Source organism: Neofelis nebulosa, chromosome 4 (assembly GCF_028018385.1).
Source record: "Neofelis nebulosa isolate mNeoNeb1 chromosome 4, mNeoNeb1.pri, whole genome shotgun sequence".
Classification (NCBI taxonomy): Eukaryota; Metazoa; Chordata; class Mammalia; order Carnivora; family Felidae; genus Neofelis; species Neofelis nebulosa.
In genome coordinates, this window is record NC_080785.1 from 9,103,443 (window position 1) to 9,119,582 (window position 16,140).

At 38.4% G+C, this 16,140-nt stretch overlaps 1 protein-coding gene across 1 annotated transcript in view; it reads right to left on the bottom strand.

Moving 5' to 3' along the window:
• CNTNAP2 (contactin associated protein 2) overlaps window positions 1-16,140 on the bottom strand; it is a 1,972,370-nt gene that overhangs the window by 1,070,719 nt on the left and 885,511 nt on the right. The window contains exons 5-6 of the mRNA XM_058723957.1: window positions 5,236-5,439; window positions 1,336-1,520 (exon numbers count right to left, since the gene is read on the bottom strand). Of these exons, the coding sequence (XP_058579940.1) occupies window positions 1,336-1,520; window positions 5,236-5,439 (389 nt within the window). The remainder of the gene's footprint in view (window positions 1-1,335; window positions 1,521-5,235; window positions 5,440-16,140) is intronic.

A 16,140-nucleotide genomic window follows, 5' to 3' on the forward strand; every position in this document is an offset into this window, starting at 1 on the left:
CCCAGGCGCCCCTACACTTTATATTTTTAAAGAAGACACAGTGATATTTGACATGTTCTGGGCATTATGTGAAACGCTAGCTTGAACTAGTTCACCGTTCCAACATCCTACTACACTGCTTTTGGTGATTTCCTGTCTTTGTGAACATGAGTTTTTGGCTGTTTCTCTGATAAAAACAGTGTCACACGAAGGCAAAAGTGGGACAGAAGATGAGAACGGCAGTCAAATCTGATTCCAAAATCTGAGGAGCTGGAACACTCTGCCCATCGGCAAGTGACCATCGTTCTTTCTTTCATACGAATGTACCTTTTTTCTTTTATTTTAGCTGCATTTTTTTCAAAGGGCTCCCGAGTTGTTAGGCTATTAACATATATTAAGTTGTTTGGCTCAAACTATTACAGAATAGTCTAGGATTGCTGTGGAAAAATTAATAACACACTGAGGGTTCTGCGAAGTAAGGAAGTTTGGAAACCTCTTGCTGAATAATATCTCATCCTATTTATTTTAGTGCTACTCTTTTTCATTGTCATCCTTTTTCTTCTAGAAAATGTAACACTGTTGTGAATATTGTCTAGAACTCTTATCTCTATATGTGATTAACATTTTGTGTGGACATTTTAAGGTTGAACTGCTCTCCAAATAATTTATTAAAAAACCTGAAATGCCAACCTGTATAATATGTGACTATATAGTTTTTATGGGATTGATATGATCAATAATTTTTTTAATCGTTGGTCATTTAGGGAGTAAAATACGTCCTCTTATTTATGAACAACCTCTTAAAATATTCTATATTTACTTTATTTCTTATATGATAATTCTATCTGAGAAAATAGAACCTGACTGAGGAACTATCTACAGTCATGAATTCATAAATGACTTAATATAAATCAGAACTTGGAATTTCTCAGTCAATATTTTGTAATCAATATTAGGCAGCCCTGCGTTTATTGTGTGATGTCCATCCACCCTCAAGAAGAATGGGTGATTTATAGTATAATTAACTAACAATGGACAGATTACATCTTGTATTTGATTCTGGACTTACTAAATTGCCCTGATGACAGGACAGATGGCCCGTTCCCTTCAAATGATTACGTTGGTACCAAGATTTTTAAAACATTTCAAATACAATTAAAAACTAGAGATTTAGAAACGAATAAAATCACAGCGTGAATAGATTGGGCCCTGAAGTGGAACGATGAGACTTCCCCGGAATCGAAAGCGGGTGGCGTTGTCAGCTACGTGCCTGGCGGTCTCCCGGCAGAGCCGTGGGGGACGGCGGCAGCCCCTGGGGCCCTCCCGCCACGGCCACGGCCACGTGCTGGCGCTCACCTCGTAGTCCAGGTCCAGGTAGTCAAACTCTCCATTGGTGCGGAAGTGCTGCACGCCCCTGTCCAGGGTGAGGTTGATGCTCCGGCCCTGGCGCTCGATGACCACAGAGTGCCAGTGGTGATCGTCCAGCAGACTTCCGGTCGTCACAGACGTGTGGCCGTAGATGGGGCCGAGCTGGTTGCTTCCTAAGTCGTGGGACAAACAGAAATGAGGCAGTGACACCACAGTGACCCTGGGGGGCAGCGGACTTTTCATTTACAGCCATAGGCTGGCGTTGCCCTCAAAAGTCCCGTCCACTGACACTGCCGTAGGGCCCAGCATGCATAACTATGCTTAAAAACAGTTGCATACTCAAAATACATAAAAGTTATTACAAATGGGAAACATCTCCTTTAAAAAGAAAAACAAATGAGCTTTTTTTCCCCACGGTGCCATGAATTCCGCTAGATCTGATGGGTTCCTTACAGAGTCAGTGCCCATGGCTCTGGAGCAAAGTGCCCGAGTTCTCACGCTGGCTCCAGCAGCGGCTCGCGCCATCATCCTGGGCGAGCTGGCCGCTTCCCTGCACATACGCTGCCTCACATATAAGATGGAGAAAATAAGAGCAGCAGCTTTACAAGGTTGCTATGACGATTAAAGTAATTAGTACACGCAAAGGACTCAACTTACTTCTTGGCAAAGAGTGAGCACTCGCTACACCATGTTACCTGTTAACCGTCTTTCATTGTTGCTGTTATTTTTATTATCGGTCAAGAAAACACAGCATGACGGTTTCCAGTTCTCACTGGCTCCAAAAGCGGTCATTTTAAGCACAGTGTAGTATTTAATTGCATGGAAAATTAACTCGAGTTATATTTTAAAATAAAAACTTGCAAAAATGTATCTGTGGCATTAATCTAGTTTATGGCAATAAGGCCATAAATGAGAGTGAAAGGGTGCAAGAATCCAAAATGTTTACTCAAGTCATCTCTGTTTACCGTTCACACGTTTTATACTACCTTCTATTTTGCCTAATCAAGTATTGCTTTCCGTGGTCAGGCAAAACTAAATGCTATAAAAATATATCATGGTTTCAGAATAAATAGAATGACAGAAATAAGAGAAACACACAACTGATTAGAGCATCGAATTCTTTCTTTCTTTTTTTTTTCTCACAGTTAGGATGCTAATGATGTCTCCACCTGACATTTTCTATACTTTTCCTAGATCGGATTTTCTTTCCTTCTGGTGATGAAATGAAACGTGCCGGGATTGTGACCATGATTGTGTATGGACATGTGGTGGTGGGGCAGAGAGGGAGTAAGAAAAGCATGAACAAGTCTAAGTGAAAGGACACACTCAATTTTATTACTTTAAATTACTTTAAATGGCTACAAGACTCAGCAGCAGCTAGATATGCCTGATACTTAGGTAATAGCATTCAAAAGGCACAGTGGACCTATGAGTGAGTCCATTTCCTTGACTGTCATAAATTCCAGTCAGTCAATAAAACTGCAAGTAAACTGCTTTGCAGTGAAAAGGTGATGATCATTCTGTGAGGTCACAGGATCGGGTACTTGCTTCAGAACAGTAACATCACACCTATATAAAGCACATGGCTTTTAAAAGGCTTCTCTCTGTGTTTCACTTTAGAAAAAAAAAAAGGAGAAAGGGTTGAAAAAATAAAGGTCCTTAGATATAATTCAACTGCTGTGTGTGTGTGTGTGTGTGTGTGTGTGTGTGTGTGCATATTTGTTCAAGTGCTTAGATTTTATTTTCTGTTATCAAACCTCTCCCCACCCATTTCTGCTTTTCGTCTTCTATTTAAACTTGTTTCAAAAATGATTTAGAGTGGGGCACCTGGGTGGCTCAGTCGGTTAAACAATCAATTCTTGGTTTCGGCTCAGGTCATGATCTCAAGGTTCGTGGGTTCAAGCCCCACATCAGGCTCCATGCTAACAGTGCAGAGCCTGCTTGGTTTTCTCTCTCTCTCTCTCTCTCTCTCTCTCTCTCTCTCTCTCTGTCCTCCCCTGCTCATATCTCTCTTGTTCTCTGTCTCTCAAAATAAATGAATAAACTTAAAAAAAAAAAAGAAACTGTCCTTTTTAGTATAATACTGATTTTCAAAGTAATAAAATTTAGTATGTTTGGACCGCTCAGACTGATAAGCCAGTGAAAGAGGCAGAATCTGTTTTCATGTTCTAATCTTTAGTTTTGTAGCTTTCTCCTGGGATGCATTTAACATGAGAGTTTCAGCTATTAATATATTTTAGATGTAAATTTTTGTAGAATTCTGTTACTCTTTATAACAGAAGACTTTATGGAATTTGTATGATACCCTTCAAAAAGTTCTTACATAAATCCTGAAATTTTTAGCCAAACAAGAGGCTTAAAACACTTAAAAACAACAAAAAACCAAACCAAAGAGTAACTCACTCTAGTTCAACTCCTTTTCCAGGCAATATTTCATTTCTCTGATTCCTAATTCTCCGATTTCTAGTTGATTATGTTTGAAAAACTCGCTTCCACATTTCTTAGCTTTTCTTAAACCTGTGTCAATAAAACTACTGTCCTTTCTATTCCACGGATAGAAAGGCAGCAGTAACTTCTACGGGGTGTCAGCCAATATTCACCTGCCTGTCTTCCTCTTCGTGACATCTTAGGTGAATCCGAAACAGTAGCCACATCTTCTCTCTTCCTGGTCTCTGACACCACTGGTTCTACCTGCCACGGTCCACTCCCCTCAGTCTCCACGTAACACCTTCTCTCAATCTCATACATGCAACCCCCTGTGTCTAACAGGCAACTCAAATGCACCATGTCCGTTTTAGACCTCCTCTATTAGAAGAAACCCATGGTCCTTTCTTAGAAGAAACTCTATAGAGAAAACAGAGTTGTCTCTATTTCTGAAAACGGCACTCACATCCATTAGGTGTCGAGGAATTCTCCTTCGCTAATTCTCTTTCTTTCTAATTACCAAGTAGGCTGAACTTACCGCTAAAATCATGTCCCAACTAGTCCTACTTCCCCGCATCTCTGCTGACGGCCACCTCCGCAAGCCAGGGCCATCCCTCACTTGCATCATGCGGAAGTCTGGCTTTGCCTCTTGTGCAAACGCAAGCATTTTATTTTACAGAAGACTCAGCAAAACTTTTAAAAATAAGATCATGAGGCCACATGGTTTAAAGCCTACCTATAGTGTCTCTTCCTTAAAGAATAATATCTAAAACCTTTACCATGCCGTACAGCATCTTAATAGGATTTGAACAATCCCCAACTTCCAGATTTTGTCTTCTCTCCCACTGACTCATTTCATCCACCCCCACCAGCCTCCTTCCTGTTCCCCGAGCAGGCCAGATTGTCATCAGTAGGGATTGCTACCTTGGACTGCTTTTTCTCCTCAGCATTCTCATGGCTAGTTTTAGTCATAACTGAGATCTCAGCTTGAGTACCTTCCCGGGAAGGATATTCCTCAATACTTATTCCAATGTCGACCCTTCTTGCCTCTGTAGTATCCTTTATCATCTTAGCCTATTTAATGGAGCTGATACTACTTCTCATTATTTGAAGTCTTTGCTTTTGATCCAGTTGTTTTAAAATAATAATAGATAAGGTATCATCTGACTCCTCCACTAGGTCATAAATTTTGTGAACTCAAGGACCTTCTCTATTTGCTCACCACCATATCCCAGATATTAGTATAGTACCTTGCTTAGGCCAAGAATGTAATAATTATTTTTTAATGAATAGGTATATGTGAATTAAAATGGATTAACCCACTATGGATTAAAAATAATTTGAAAACATAACAGGAACTGCTTTTTTTTTTATAATTTACGTTTTAAGGATTAAGCAACATTAACATTTTATTAATGGGAATACTAATAAAAGGAAAGAATGGGGCCAAAAGTCAGAACATACCTAGGTTTAAGCTGAAGACCAGCTTGGCTTTTTTCAGTTCCAGGGTAATGTAATCCCCTTGCTGTCCTTCTCCATGCAAGATCACCCCTTCACTTTCAGAGGTTTTAAATTTCAAGGCGATGACATCTTTAAGTGTTTTCATCTTCTTGTTTCTGAATCTATATGGTAACACAACGTGGCCATCAAAGTTGATAACATCAGCCCCTAAAAGAAGAAACAAGTAACATTTTATTTCAATTCTTCTGTGTCGCTACCCACTGCAAAAGACACCCACTTCCAATGGATGTCTGCACAGAATAAATGAGAAAGAAGTGTTTTTTCCTGAAAAATCTGGAGTCCTGGTTCTTGTTCTATTTCTTCTTTTGGCTTATGTGTTCTGAAATAAATTTTATGGAGGGTATTCATAAAAAATGATCAAAGGGACCTTTAGTAGCATAAAATCTTACTTCAATTATAATACTAACAACATAAATTCCATTAATTATTTATGTGCTTCAAATATTAACTTGGGAGTCTGGAGTTTACTGGAAAAAGTAATTTTTTAAAAATCTTTGACATATGAGATTTTAATATTATCTTTCTTAAATGGGGCTACTCATGGTTTTTAAATATACACTTCACTCACAAATTTATTTTTTGATATAAGAATAAAGGATCCTGGAATGCAGGGTTTGAGAGTGTACTCACTTTTCTAACGGTTTATATTCAACTCCATTTTCAGTAGCCTTTATGGTGGTACCCAGAGTTTATAGCTAATTGAACTTTAAGAAGCTTCTTACTATTTGCTCTTGGACCTCACATCTGCCTGAAATTTCTTGTTAGCCGCATGTCTTTGGAAGAGAGAGACAGACTGCCCATGTTTTTTGCTACCATGAGCAAAGACATCCTTACCCATATATGTGTTAGAAGAACAAATATCTAGCCTCATCTCTGACTAGAGTAACTCTAATTTGAGTTTAGAGAATTTTATTGAAGACATAAAATTATATAAACTTTTTGGAAGCATGAACAATTTTGTCACCATCCTTAGAAACAGGTGATGGGGGGGAGTGGATTAGTTTCATAATTGCTACTTACTCACACCAGAAAGAAAAATGAAATGAATCTTACTTATTATGCACCATTGGTTAGTAAGTTTCCAATCCATGGGATGGCTCAAAGATGAACTGTAATTATTCATATCAAGTTTTGAGTACAAACAGAAGCTTAGTTATAATTAGACCTTTGTCATTAAAAATATTTGTAAAAATCCTTTCCTTTTAGCTTTTACTTTTAAATAATAGAAAACATAGTCATGGGGCACCTGGGTGGCTCAGTCTATTAAGCGTCTGACTTTAGCTAAGGTCATGATCTCACAGTTCGTGGGTTCGAGTCCCACTTCGGTCTCTGCGCTGACAGCTCAGAGCCTGGAGCCTGCTTTGGATTCTAAGTCTCCCTCTCTGCCCCTCCCCCAGAGACAGCTCGTGCTCGCTCTCTCTCTCTCTCTCTCTCTCTCTCTCTCAGAAATGAATAAACATCAAAAACAAATTTAAAAAATAAAATAAAACCTAGTCAAACTAGATAGCTTTAATTACTTTAGAATTACAAGCCTGAATGAAGCCCGCCTCTCGTTTGGGGCAAGGTCTTGCTAAAGAATTCCAGAGTGACATTGGAGAAAAATAATAACAAGTTTAAAGTCTCCTGGAGAAGTGTTTTCTCATCTCCTGTCCTAGTTCTCTGGCACTTGTTTGCTTCAGTTGCCACAGGGAATACTTTAAGCGGGCCACCCCATGGTAGCTTCGGTGGTGGGGCAGAATGTAGTCACCACGGCCACATCCACTTTGTGCATCACTTGCCATTACAAGTTTTGCTCTTATTTAGTTCTTATTTAATTAGAGAATTGTTGCATTCCACAAAGTTCAGAAAGAAAAATATAACTTTGCACTTTAAATTTTCATCCATATAGTCAATTCTTTACCGTCCATAAAAAGACCTTCTTAATCAACAGAATTCTGTTCTCGAAGGCTGTAAATCACAGAGGTTTATTTTACTATGGGGGAAAAAACCAACCATTAAATTTAGGCTTCTGCTAACACTGCAAAGCCAATTAGACTTTAGCTTAATCATCTATACTGTCACAGCTGAATTCCAATTGCAATATCTTTATCATCTGTGATGAGAGGTAAGAGAGAAAAAAAGTGGAATATGATTATAAAATCCCAGGTTGAATTTATAATCCAGCAGTCAGTAGAAATTACTTTTTGTCTTGAAAAGTGCATAAACGAAAAGTCAGGAGGAGGGAGTAAATTCTGAACTCCAGAAAGTAATTTTGCAGTCAATTTCATGTCAGTGACAGTTGAATAATAGACACATCATTGTTTTATACACCTTCAATATATATTAATTGACATAAAATATTCCCCATTCATCTCTCAGGAAGGAAATGTTCCCCGAGCTTAGATAGAAGAAAGAATTCACCCCTCCCCTATCTTCTTCTAAATCAAAATCTACAATCAGTTCCAGGCACAGAATAGCACAAATGTTGGTGCCTCTCGTCCTCACTTTTAGGGCAATGGAAAAAGTGAGAAGGACGGGCATGGTTGATCTCTTCACGCAGCCCTAGAATATTAAGAAACACATAAAGGAACACTATTCATGTGGACCAACACTCATCTGACAAACGGTAAGTGGTCAATGGTCATTCGAGAAACTGATAAAACGCTCTGCAAGCCAGCTCTCTTGCATTATGAAACCAAAGCTGTTCTCCTATGACTAAGTTAAAGCTTGCATATCAGTATGTGGACATGAGCTTAGAGTGGTCTTTGAAATTACAAAATTCCTCTAAATAATCTGTGATATAAAATTCTTACAGAAAAACATACTGTACACTCTGAAGAGAGTCTGGGATATTATAAAAACTATCAGAATTTAATTCTATTTCCTACAAAAATAGGGGCGCCTGAGTGGCGCAGTGGGTTAAGCGTCCGACTTCAGCCAGGTCACGATCTCGCGGTCCGTGAGTTCGAGCCCCGCGTCAGGCTCTGGGCTGATGGCTCGGAGCCTGGAGCCTGTTTCCGATTCTGTGTCTCCCTCTCTCTCTGCCCCTCCCCCGTTCATGCTCTGTCTCTCTCTGTCCCAAAAATAAATAAAAAACGTTTAAAAAAAAAAAAATATATATTTAAATTTCATTTGACATCTAATACTATGTTGTGCTTATTTTGGGACAAGCCACCTTCCCCCCCACCCCTATTACCCTGATTGCTTATCACTCCCTAGAATTAAGTTTTCTATGCAGTGATTAAATATGTATGGCTGAACTGTTTAAGCAATCTGAACAACAACAATGGCTAGTCAAAGACTGAATGCAAAATCACAGTGCTTCCCCGATTCTGTTTCTAACAATAACTCAGAGAGCTGGTAACGTGCCCAATTCATCAAAATGTCATGGTAGAGAAGGCTGTTTTCTTTTCTTTTTATTTTAATTTCATTGTTAGTCTTTACTTTCCGATTTTGGATATTTTGGAGGAGGGTTTACCATCTAAAGATTTTAATATTTAAAAACTATCTTTGCTATATTTTTTACTAAAATATAATGTATGTTTCCAATTGAAAGGAAATTAATACAGAAAAAGAGATGTAGAAAGTAAATTCTGAACATAGGAGATCACCAATATGATCAATATGGGCAAAAGGTTGGTGCACATCCTTCTACATTTTACACAGTTATTCATCTACCCACCTACCCACCTATTTAATGTGAGGAATTATCCAAACATCATTATATATAGATATATGCATAGGGGTGTGTGTGTGTGTGTGTGTGTGTGTGTGTGTGTGTGTGTGTGTATGGAGGGGTGGAGAGAGAGAGACAAGATGTCATTTCCTTTGGTTAGGGTTCAAAATGTTGACTGATAAGCAGCTTGAGTTTTGGATAAATAATATTTAAAAATATTAGTTGAGAAGTTGTATGTTTTAGCTAATTCATGTTTTATTGACCTTCATGCACCAAGCAACTTACATAAAGTAAGCATATACATAATTTGAAATGGTAATTTAGCCTATTTGTTTGAAAGAAATAAAAATGTATTTGAATACAGCACTCCAAAATAAGTGCTTAGGAACTACTTCTGATTTCCTGTTTTCTTATAAATATTTCACTTTCTTGCAAAAGAACTGAGAATACAAAAGGGTTAAAGAACAAAATCAATGGGGCGCCTGGGTGGCTCAGTCGGTTAAGCGTCCGACTTCGGCTCAGGTCACCATCTCGCGGTCCGTGAGTTCGAGCCCCGCGTCGGGCTCTGGGCTGACGGCTCGGAGCCTGGAGCCCGTTTCAGATGCTGTGTCTCCCTCTCTCTCTGACCCTCCCCCGTTCATGCTCTGTCTCTGTCTCAAAAATAATAAACATTAAAAAAATTTTAAAAAAGAACAAAATCAAAAGGACATAATTCTATTTTACTGAAATAGCTACTCATAATGCCCATTTATTAATTTTTTTATGTTTATTTATTTTTGAGAGAGAGAGCACAAGCAGGGGAGGGGCAGAGACAGAGGAAGACACAGAATCTGAAGCATGCTCCAGGCTCTGAGCTATCAGCACAGAGCCAGATCCAGGGCTCAAACTCACATATGGTGAGATCATGACCCGAGCCAAAGTTGGACGCTTAACCAACTGAGCCATTCAGGTGCCACTCATAATGTCCATTTCTGATCATTTGAATTTGCATACACAGAATATGTATGTGTGTGTATATGTATATAACAAATCTATATACTCCATATGTATGTATATATATACACACACAAACATATGGATTACACTCTACTGTTTGGTTTTTGTCAATAAACATTAGTTTTTATGTCACTTTTTTTCCAAAAGAGGATTTTTGCTAGCTAAAAACATACCATCACTCAGATGTCCAATTTCTTCAATGCTAATTTGTTTTTGCTATTTTCTTTATAATAAAACTTTTATTTTGGAATAATTTCAGATAAACAGAAAAGGTTCCAAAGACAGAACAGGGTTCCCATACACCCTCACTCAGCTTCTTCTACTGTTAACACTGTACGTAACCTGCATGTGTGTCAAATCTAAGACATTAACTTAGGTAGAACACTATTCATTGAAATACAGACCATGTTGAGATTTCACCAGCTTTCACAAATGTCTTGTCTTTTCTTTTTCAGGATTTCGCGATGCATTCAGTCAGCATGTTTCCTTAGTTTCCTCCAACTGGTGACAGTTTCTCAGTCCTCTCTAACTCTGACACTTTAGAAGACTCATATTTTGCTGACTCTTCCTCAGCCTACGTAGGTCTGAATCTTTGAGGACTGGACTGGTGTTATAGCTGTTTGGGGAGACCACCACAGACTTGCGGTGTCATCACTTACCAGGGGAAGCACCATCTCAACCTAACTTCTCCCTGGTGACGTTGGCTAAGGTGATATCTGCCACCTTACTGTTTTTCCTGTTTTGTTTTGTTTTCCTTTTACTCTCTGGGGAAGTGAGTCACCAGGGTTCAGTCCATACTTAGGGTAAGGGGAATTAACTCCACCTCATGGAGACAGAAGTATCTACATGTATTGCTTGGAATTCTTCTGGAAGGAAGATTTGTTCTATTCATTTACTCATGTATATCACTGTGGGATTACACATGTTTATGCATTTAGCTGAACTGAATACTGCCAGTACTCAAAGTGTTCCAGCTTTGGCCATCAGGAGCTCTTTCAGACCGTCTCTTTCGTCTATTTGCCCTGTGGCACCTCCTGCTCTGCCCCCCCTCCCCCTTCACATTCTCTCCCTCTCTCTCTTTCTCTCTCTCTCTTACTCACTCAATTCCTCACTTCCTGGCACTACAAAATTCTCTAACTTCATCTTGCAATGTCCTTGCCCCGAATGTAGAAATCAGACATTTTTCCAAGAAGCCCCAAATTAGCACGGTACTGAGAAACTTACAGCTTGTTTTTTTAGTTTTTTAGAAAGCACAAAATAGTTTTTCTGTAAATATACATCATTGTAATCTATCTGTATTTTATATCCTTTCACACAAACAGATGACTGAAAGAAAAAGGACACAAATTTATGAAGTATTTCTTAGTAACTGATTTCACAAAGATTTGCTATGATTTTGAAGGTCTCTCCATTTCAATCAAATCTTTTTGCATAGTGACTTTTAAAAGCAGTAATAATATTTAAGTGATTACTGATTACTATTTAAATACACTGAAATGGTTAATTTTTTTTTCATATCTTTATTTTATTTTGGCAAGGGAGACAGAGTGTGATCAGGGGGAGGGGCAAAGAGAGAGAGACACAGAATGCGAAGCAGGCTCCAGGCTTTCAGCTGTCAGCACAGAGCCCAGCGCAGGGCTAGAGCCCATAGACCATGAGATCATGACTTGAGCTGACATTGGATGCTGAACCGACTGAGCCATCTAGGCGCCCCTGAAGTGACCATTAATTTAAGTGGTAATCTAAAGGCTTTGATATTTTAAAATAAGTTGTTTTATTATCATAAAATATGTACTCACTGTAAAAATTTTATATCAGATCTGAAAGCCAAAAAAAGGCCATTTACATTATATACAATTATACCACATAGTTATCAAAATACTCAATGTTTTTCTACATATATTATTCCAGTATTTTTTCTGCTAAATTTTTCTTCAATGAAATTTTCAATGGTTACATAGTACTCTACTGCACATGAGCTTTAAGTTTTAAAAATAATTTCCTATTTTGGAAAAAAAATTATTTCCTATTTTGTACATCGTATTATGTAAGCTCTATGCTCTACATGGGTCTTGAACTCATGACCTTGAGATCAAGTGTCACATGCTCTACATACTGAGCCAGCCAGGCACCCATTTTTAACATTACATTTATATAAATACATACCCAGGCCACTTTCAATAGTTTGAAATATACCTCTGGAAGTAAAGTTTAAAAACACTACCAGGTGAAATTTCCGTAGTTTTGTAAATGTTGCATAAATGCAAATCTATATATACTTTTTTAAAGTATGGGTATCTTTTTTAATGTTTATTTATTTTGAGAGAGAGAGAGAACATGTGTGTGAGCGAGGGACAGAGACTGAAAGGGAGAAAGAGAAAACCAAGCAGGTTCCACACTAACAGCACAGTGCCCGATGTGGGGCTCAATCTTACAAACCACGATATCATGACCTGAGCAGAAAACCACAAGTCAGATGCCTACCAACTGATCCAACAGATGCCCCATTTTATTTTGAATATGTTGACTATTCCTTACAAAACAGCATGCCTGCTGCCATCTTTACTCTCCATCTATTCAACTCACTTCTATTCTTCACAACATTTATCTCTACCTGACATGTTCATGTGTTTATATATTTACAGCATGGTACACATTCTCCTCTTCTGAAAAGATATGCATCAGAGACTTTGCTTTCCTTCATCCTGAAGCCCACTACTCAGGGCCTTGGAAACAGTTGGGACTCGGTAAGTAATTGTTAAATGATTTCATGTTGTCGTTCATATTTCAATAAATTGGATTAAAGTATTAAATACACTATTATTTTACTTTTTCATTAAAAATTAGAATCACCAGATTGGAAGAAATTTCAAGAACCATTCTGATTCCCCTTGGGCATGACAATTTTTCATATATCCAAGGTTTCAACTATCAGAAGAAAAGAATGGTAATGTTAGGCTATTTTTTGTGTGTGGGGGGTGGAGGGGTACAATTCGTTCCATTATTATTAATTAACTTGGTATTATTCAACCAACAGACATTAACTCTGGAGGAACATAATCTATCTCATCTCATGTGCACACTACTCTGATCTGATTACTTTCTTCTAAACCACTGCCTTTTCTTTCAATATACCTGTGGTTTAAACCTAAAGAGTTAAAATAGATTCCAAAATGTCAATAACAGATAATTTAGAATAATAGCAGCAAAATAAGCCTTTTCCAAATACTTCAAAAATTATCTAGATATAGACTCTGAAAAGTCACTTCTATTTGGGGGAAGTAATAAAACAAAAACCTTCAAGGCTCTTACATGAAGGTCAGCATCTTACAATTTGTGCAGTATTTCTCCTTAAATTGTGTTGCTTTGCCCTTAAGTACTTGATAACTCATGGCAGAAAAACAACATCAGACGAGTCTGATTTTATTTTTCTATAGGATTGGACTCTGGTATCTAACTGCCTGGAAGATCCACATGGACTTTCCACAGGCAAATCTAACTCTATGCATCCAACACATAATTCCTTCTCTGGGCCGGCTACCTCTGCCCTTGGATCCATTATCCAGTCACTCAAGACAGAGACCTGAGGCTTTCTTTAGTGTCTTCCTATCTCATGCAGTCACATCTACCCAGTTCCAAGCCCTGTGAAATTTAAAATGTCTATGTTTTCTTTCTTTCTTTTTTATTAATATTTTACTTATTGTCAAGTTAGCTAACATAAATGCAGTCTTGGCTTCAGGAGTAGATTCCCGTGATTCATCACTTGTATACAACACCCAGTGCTCATCCCAACAAGTGTCTTCCTCATACCTATCACGCATTTATCCCACCCCGATCACCCCTCAGTTTGTTCTCTGTATTTAAGAGTCTCTTACAGTTTGCCTCCCTTATTGTATCTAATTTTTCCTTCCCTTCCCCTATGGTCATCTGCTAAGTTTCTCAAATTCCACATGAGTAAAAGCATATGATATCTGTCTTTCTCTGACTGGCTTATTTCACCTAGCAAAATACCCTCCAGTTCCATCCACGTTGTGCAAAACCAGCAAGATCTCAGTTTTTTTCATCACCGAGGAGTATTCCATTGTGTATATATACCATATCTTCTTTATCCATTCACCAGGTGATGGACATTTGGGCTCTTTCTATAATTTATCTATTGTTGATAGTGCTGCTGTAAACATTGGGGTGCATGTGCCCCTTCAAATCAGCACTCCTGTATCCTTTAGATACATTCCTAGTAGTATCTTTTAGATACTTTTAATTTTTAGAGGATTTAAAATTTAATTTTTAGTGGCTGTATGAGTTTGCATACCCACCAACAGTGCAAGAGGGTAACACTCTCCACATCCTTGCCAACATCTGTTGTTTCCTAAATTGTTAATTTTAGCCACTCTGACCAGCATAAGGTGGTACCTCGATGTGGTTTTGATTTGTAATTCCCTGATGATGAGCAATGTTGAGCATCATTTCGTGCATCTGTTTGCCATCTGAATGTCTTCTTTGGAAAAGTGTCTATCCATATCTTCTGCCCGTTTCTTCACTGGATTATTTGCTTTTTGTGTATTGAGTTTGGTACTTTATAGATTTTTTATTTTTTTATTTTTTTAACACTTTATTTTTGAGACAGGGAGAGACAGAGCATGAACAGGGGAGGGTCAGAGAGAGGGAGACACAGAATCCGAAACAGGCTCCAGGCTCTGAGCTGTCAGCACAGAGCCCGACACGGGGCTCAAACTCACAGACCGCGAGATCATGACCTGAGCCGAAGTCGGCCGCTTAACCGACTGAGCCACCCAGGCGCCCCTATAGATTTTTGATACTAACCCTTTATCTGATATATCATTTGCAACTATCTCCTCCCATTCCATTGGTTGCCTTTTAGTTTTGTTATTTACTTTGCTGTGCAGAGGCTTTTTTGTCTTAAGTCCCAACAATTCATTTTTGCTTTTATTTCCCTTGCCTCCAGAGGCATGTCAGGTAAGAAGTTGCTGCAGCTGAGGTCAAAGAGGTTGCAGCCTGTTCTCTCCTGTAGATTTTGGTTTCCTGTCTCACATTTACATCTTTCATCCATTTTGAGTTCATTTGTGTGTATGGTGTAAGAAAGTGGTCCAGGTTCATTCTTCTGCATGTCGCTGTCCAGTTCTCCCAGCACCATTTGCTAAAGAGGCTGTCTTTCTTCCACTGGATAGTATTTCCTGGTTTGTCGAAGATTAGTTGGCCATATATTTGTGGATCCATTTCTGGGTTTTCTATTCTATTCCATTGGTCTATGTGTCTGTCTTTGTGCCAATACCATACTGTCTTGATGATTACAGCTTTGTAATACAGGCTAAAGTCTGGAATTGTGATGCCTCCAGCTTTGGTATTCTTTTTCAACATTACTTTGACTATTCAGAGTCTTTTGTGGACCCATACACTTTTACGATCGTTTGTTCTAGTTCTGTGAAGAATGCTGGTGCTATTTTGATTGAGACTGCACTGAATGTGTAGATTGCGTTGGGTAGTATTGACATTTTAACAATATTTGTTCTTCCAATCCATGAGCATGGAATGTTTTTCCATTTCTTTGTGTCTTCAATTTCTTTCATAAGCTTTCTATGGTTTTCAGCATACACATCATTTATCTCTTTGGTTGGTTTATTCCTAGGTATTTTATAGTTCTTGGTGCAATTGTAAATGGGAATGATTCTTTGATATCTCTTTCTGTTGCTTCATTATTGGTGTATAGAAATGCAACTGATTTCTGTACACTGATTTTATATCCTGCAACTTTGCTGAATTCATGTATAAGCTCTAGCAGTTTTTTGGTTGAGTCTTTCTGGTTCTCCATGTAGAGTATCATGTCATTTGTGAAGAGTGAAAGTTTGACTTTCTTTGCCAATTTGGATGCCTTTCATTTCATTTTGTTGCCTGACTGCTGAGGCTAGGACTGCCAACACTATGTTAAACAACGGTGGTGAGAGTGGACATCCCTGTTGTGTTCCTGATCTCAGGGGGGAAGCTCTCAGTTTTCCCCATTGACGATCATATTAGCTGTGGGAATTTCATATATGGCTTTTATGATGTTAAGGTATGTTCCTTCTATCCCGACTTTCTTGAGGGTTTTTGTTAAGAAAGGATGCTGTATTTTGTCAAATATTTTTCCTGCTTCTATTGACAGGATCATATGGTTCTTATCCTTTCTTTTATTAATGTGA